This window comes from Aptenodytes forsteri, unplaced genomic scaffold (assembly GCF_000699145.1).
Source record: "Aptenodytes forsteri isolate BGI_AS27 unplaced genomic scaffold, ASM69914v1 Scaffold678, whole genome shotgun sequence".
NCBI lineage: Eukaryota > Metazoa > Chordata > Aves > Sphenisciformes > Spheniscidae > Aptenodytes > Aptenodytes forsteri.
Window position 1 is genome coordinate 203,357 of NW_008795698.1, and position 5,965 is coordinate 209,321.

A 5,965-nucleotide genomic window follows, 5' to 3' on the forward strand; every position below is an offset into this window, starting at 1 on the left:
TCCTGCTGGCCACACTATTTCTGATACAGGCCAGGATGCCCTTGGCCTTCTTGGCCGCCTGGGCACACTGACGGCTCACGTTCAGCCGGCATACCTCCAGGCATTCGTGTTGCCCGCCCTGAGGGACAGGTGGCTGCTGTGGCTGCTGCGGGGCTTTCTGTAGCGACGCAGACACACGCTGAAAACGTGGTAGCAGCCCGGCACCACCACACAGCACAGTGCCGTTAGACCTGGCAAACGGCCGGGCTGCTTGTCCCCATTAAGGCAGAGGTGCGCACGCCGCGCTTACCCCGAGCTGAACGCCTGTGAGGGCACTCGGACGGCGTGGCCCCATCAGCCCTACCTCCCCGCAGGGCCAGTGCCCGGCTGCTCGCTGCCAGCCCCGCTCTCCCCGCTCGCTTCAGAGGGGCATGGGAAGCAGTTTGGTAACTGCCAGCGCTCACTCAAGGTTGCCGACACCTCTTTGTTCTGCCACCTCCCAAAACATTCTGTACAAGGCAAAATCCCATCTACAAATACAGATGGGATTGTATTGGCTCTTGGCTGCCCTGCAGTGAACTGCGCAAAGCACCCCAGGGCTGGAAGCCCACGCTAGCTAACAGAGGACAGGGTTTAAAAACAAGGACTCCCAATTCCCACCCTGATTTTGAAGGGCCCAAGGAAGGTCACGGAGCCCTCGACAGCAATGCTCAGCAGCTCGCTTCAGCTCCCAGATCGGAGGCAGCGGCTCAGCCCCCCGGGGGGCAAGAGCAGATTAATTACCATCTGCAAGGGTGTGCACCAGCCAAGAAACTGCTAACTACCCACAGCCGCTGGCAGTGGCTCCGCACCCCCAAGGTGGGAGAGCGCCTGGAAACACGCAGCCTGTTATTGTTTGTTCTCATTCCCCTGCCTTGGAAAACTATCTGCTGCTAACTCAGGATGGCTCAGGAGACAGATAAGCCAAAAGACAACCTTAATAAAGAAGAGAACAAAACGAGAAACTCTCTGAGTTACAGCCCGGAGCTATCGACCCAGCGATATGCAAACAGAGCTTGCAGCAAACCACATCCCATCCGAGCAGTGCAGGCGCCAGGGCAGCATGGTGCAGGGTGCTGCAGCAGCGGTGCCACGGGGCAAGGACAGCGAACCTGGACTGACGGGGCGGCAGGCAGGGCAGCACCATCCCAGCCGCAGGCGTTCCTGCTCACTGCCACTCCTCTCCAGGGGACGGCAGCGCCCCAAAGCCCCCAGGACCATGCTGCCCCGCCGGCCTGCACCCGCCCCGGGAACAGCCGGTAGCCTTGGCCGTTCTGACTACGTCAAAACGCTCATTCAGCACTCACCATTCCTGCTCTCCCTGCATTTTCAGCATGCCGTCTCAGTGCTGTTTGTGATGGGAGTGAGCCCCAGTCTGGCTGCACTGTGCCGGAGGGGACCAGTGCCGGCACAGCACCTCAGCACGGGCAGCAGCCGAGCTGCCCTGGGGCCCTGCACAGCCCCCCCACTCTCACCTTCTCACGTGGGGCAGTAAATCACTCATCCGCCTGCAGCTTTGTGCCCTCGTGAGGGAATGACAGCCATTCCTTGCCCAGCCAGGCCCCAGGACAGATGGGTACAAGCTGTATTTACTGCATGGGTTTAGGAAGGAGGGCAGGTCAGGTCCTGTTCCCTGGCCTGAGGACAAATGTCTCCACTCTGGTGGGCAGAGCCCAGCCTTCCCCCCTCCCCGGCACAGCCTCCCAGTGCTGCCACAGCAGCTGGGATGTGGGATGTGCCGGCAGGCAGCAGCTGGAGGGCTGGCCACTGGGAGAAGAATGGTCCAGCGGGTGGAAATGCACCGGTGGGGTCGGGGCACAGCCCCGCCGCCACCCCCATGGAGAGCCAGGACTCACCATTCTGAGTCAGCTTCGTGGAACAGACGAGCGTCGAGATTTGGAAGCTGTCCCGGGCTGACATGGTTAAGCCCGACGCGCCCCCGCTCACACGGAAGGAGGAGCCGGAGAGGAGCTTCGGCTCCGACAGGTTCCTCACGGAGGGCAGGGTCAGGTACGCATCGGCGTCCTCCAGCTTCCTGCTGTCGCCCTGCAAGGCAGAGCACGGCTCACACCAGGCAGCGCAGCCCCACGGGAGCCCCATGGGACAGGGCTGGCCCATGGGCTCGGTTTTGACCCCACTTCAAGTCCCCTGTCCGGGGGACTTTGCCGTGCAGAATGGGGCAGAGCAAGGAGGTCAGCAGAGCCACGCACAGGTAACAGTGGCTCCCACCTAATGGCATCCTTATGGTTTGGTAGCCTCTGGCTCGTGGGAGTCACTGGGATGTGGGACCTGGCCCAGGGGAATCACTGCCTGCAGTGCAGAGCCCTGTGCAGGCAGTGCAGCGGGCTTGCCTGACATTAATTTCAACAGAGCATCCAACAAAGCTGTTCCCTGCGGGGCTCCGTGGGGACCTGTGCTCAGCTGGGACAACCGACCGGGAGAGACGCCAAATCCTGGCCAGTGCCACTCAGGGAAGACACAAGAACTGGCAGGAGGAAAAGCACGTGGGGAGGCCAGTGACATGGAGGAGCCTGGGGCCAGGCAGCAGCGTGCCGGGAATGAAACATGTGCTGGAGCACCGCTGCGGGGATGGACACGCAGCAGGACACTGACCAGGCAGCTGGCGTGGTCCCGCAGCGTCACCGTCGTCAGCCCAACGGGATGTTTCCTGCCCGCGTGGGCACGCTGGGGTCTCTCTCCACAGTGGCAAAACAGCCTATTTCTTTGTGTCCCTACTCTTAAGTTGAAGAATTAAGACGACGTTACATCTAGGACTCACTGGGGTGACTTTCGAAATGATCCTTCTGTGCTCGTTTGCAAGACTGGGACATGGTGGATGTCCAGAGACAGCCGGACACATGACAATGGACCATGGCCGTGCTGCCCCGAGCTCACCAGCGCTTGCTTATGGCTTGGCATTTATCCTTCCTTGCCTGCAACCTTGCACAATAAAATTCTTCCTGCTGAAGATCACAAAATTGTTTGTTGTTGGCTTTTCTCTCCACTGAGCGTACCCACAGTGGCCAGCTGACTTGCAGGAGGCACTGCACTTCTTCTGAGGGCAACTAAGCCCTCATGGGGTAAACTGGCTTAATTTCAGATGTTTCTCGACCAGCATGAGATCAAGAGGTCCGAGGAGCTAAAAGCCTATAATTCACATTCCTCTGGCAAACAAAAATAGAAAGATGAAATAGCTTCTGACTCCCAGAATCAAGCCCCGGTGTTTGCTGGGAAGAGCAGGAGTCAGCTGGGGAGAAGACGAAGCAGAGCATGCCGGCTTTCACTTGCTCAGGGGTGGAGGATGCTGGTGAACGCGATGGTTCAGCGAGGGCAGCAACAATCCTTTAAGGAGAAAATGCATCCAGGAGAGAGGTGCGCAGGGTTTGATCTCGCTGCCCCAGCTGGCACCGGCAAGTCCCGAAGGCGCTCGGTGCTCCCCCCACTGTGCGGGCTGCGGAGGGGACAGTCCCCCGGAGAGCCAGGGACAGTGTCTGCAGCTCTGCAGGCCATGGCAGCATTTAAAGAATTTGAGTGTTTTGCCCAAAAAGAACAGGGAGGAGGGACACGATAACAATTTCAAACTGTTATAGGAAGAAAATTAACTCTATCCCAGCCAAAACCAGGACAGCATAGGAGCTGCTGGGGAAGAAAAGCGTGGCTCTGTCCCCGTCCCCAGGCTGGGCAGGGCAGGGCACGTGGGCTCGCTGCAGGAGCGAGGTCGGGCATCACAAGAGCGGTAGAAACGGCAGCGCGGCGCTGGGACAGACCGGCCCGGTGGGTGGGGGCAAGCCCATCCCGTCAGCAGAAGCATGCCGGAGCAAGGACGGCTCGGGGAGGACTGGTCCTGCCTCGGGGCGGGAGGTGGATGGGGCAGCCCCGGTGTGGATGGACAGATGGACAGCAGAGACCTGCAGGGGCACGTGGGTGGCTCAGCCCCCAGCGGGGCAGCTATGTGAGCGCGGGGCAGGAGCGCACCGGGGTGACACCGCATCAGACCCACAGCACATTGGGATGACGGTGAGCACAGCAGTGTGCTGGCAGCAGCCCATCTGCTGGGGCACCTCTGCTGCCGGGACATTATGTAGCTGCAGAAGCAGTATCGGGGTGCTAAGAGGGAAACACAGTGATGAAGAGGAGGAACTCCTCCATCAAGCTCATGGGAAGCATTAGCTGAGGCCAGCTGCACAGCTGCCACAGCAGGCAGGAGACAGATCTGCTCATCCCAAAAAGATGCGGGACTTGGGAAGGGAGATGGGTCTACATCGAGTAACTGGTCACATCTCCAGGAACAGCAGGGAAAATTAGAGAAAACTTCAGTTAAATACCAGAGCAGCAAAGGGGCTGAGGTGGGAAGGTCACCTCCTGGGGAGGCTGGAGCTTCATTGCCGGTGAGGAACGCTAAAGCAGTGCCAACACACAGAGGAAGAGTCCTGAGCTCACCCTTGCAGCAGGGACCAGCTCGTACCTCCCAGTCCCCTGGCTGCAGCCAGCCACAGTGTGGGAGAGGGGGACACCAAGGCAAGGGGGGAGCAGCACGTTCATGGGGTCTTTCACGCTCTGGCGTCAGAGCTGACTGCATTTTTTCCAAATGAACAGTGAATTTTCCCTCCTTGCGTTCTCTCTCTGCTCTCTCAGAAGAAAAACCAAGCAGTTTTAGGCAGACAAACCCTGGTGAAATCAGGTAAAGTGCAGCAAGTATCTTCATGGGGACGTTCCCTCCCAAGTCAGATAAATTTAAGTTCCCATTTTCTAAACAAAACTTGTCATTCGCAAAGGAACAGCGTGGAGATTAGAGACGCCATGTGCAGGGAGCCGTGGGCAGGAGCCCACCATCAAGGACAGAAAGGACGGGAGGGAGGGACTGGAAACCCTCCAGGGGACTTTGGGTACGTGCACCAGTGCGGCAGCTCCGGCAGGGACTGGGACCCCAGCCCTGTGCACCAGGAGAGCTGCCATCCTGCAGCCTCCCCGCTTCGAGGGGGGTTTGCCTGGCCCCCCCATACCTTGTACAGAACCAGGTCATGCTCCCCATCACGCAGCGTGGTGCCGTCCGGTCGCATCAGCTTCACAAAGGCCATGGAGAAAATCCGCTCACTTTTGTCTTTGGCTGGGAGAGACAAACACAGGGCGAAGTGAAGCCGGCTCAGGAGAAACCCGAGGACACACCGCGTGGGCAGGGAAAGATTGCCCTTTCCCAGCAGCCGGAGCGGGTCGGGGAGGGGGCTGCCGGGGAAATCATGTTTCTTTTCCTGGAGCCCAGAGCCCACAGGCTGTGCCCACACACAGCGAGACCCCCGGGGCACTCAGGAGAAGTGGTTGCTGCAGCTGTTTGGGAACCTTGGAGGGGGAGAGAGGGGAGAGACGCAGTGATGAGCCGATGCATGGCCAGAGGAGCTGCCGGCCGCCCACGTGTGCTGCCCGGGCAGGCAGCCATCAGAGAGCTGCCTCTGCGGGAACAAGACAGGCTTGGGGCAGGCAGGGTTTGGGGCAGGTAGGGTTTGGCTTGCACAGGATGAGACTGCCGAACAGCAGCCTCAGCTGCAGGTCTCTGCAGTGGCCCTGGGGAAGGTCCCCGCAGTTGCAGGATGTGCTGCACCGTGTCTCATCATGTATGGTTTTCAGCTCTGTGAAGGCACTGACCACAGCAGTCCTGCTCTGGGAGCAGCCCATCCTCCTGGCCACATGCCGCAGCCCACGGCCCTGCTGCAGCCAAAAGCCACGGGATGTGGAGTGGGTGCTCCGGAGAGCCAAGCGCAGGCACCCAGGGAGCGGCTGTCTGCAAGAGGCAGCCGTTTCCCAGAGGTCTGCTGCCTCACCACGGGCAGCAGGTACAGAGCAGAACAGGGGGGACAGCTTCCTTCCTCCAACACGTGAATCCAGCGTCCCTGATGTATCCCCACACGGTGCGAGAAAAGGGCCACTCGTGGGGCCCCCCTGTTCCTCCAGC

General features: G+C 59.9%; 1 protein-coding gene across 1 annotated transcript in view; it reads right to left on the reverse strand.

The window, feature by feature from the left end:
• Positions 1 to 5,965, reverse strand: part of LOC103902155 (dedicator of cytokinesis protein 2) — an 89,322-nt gene that overhangs the window by 69,414 nt on the left and 13,943 nt on the right. The window contains exons 17-18 of the mRNA XM_019473089.1: positions 5,022 to 5,125; positions 1,875 to 2,064 (exon numbers count right to left, since the gene is read on the reverse strand). Coding sequence (XP_019328634.1) covers positions 1,875 to 2,064; positions 5,022 to 5,125 — 294 coding nt within the window. The remainder of the gene's footprint in view (positions 1 to 1,874; positions 2,065 to 5,021; positions 5,126 to 5,965) is intronic.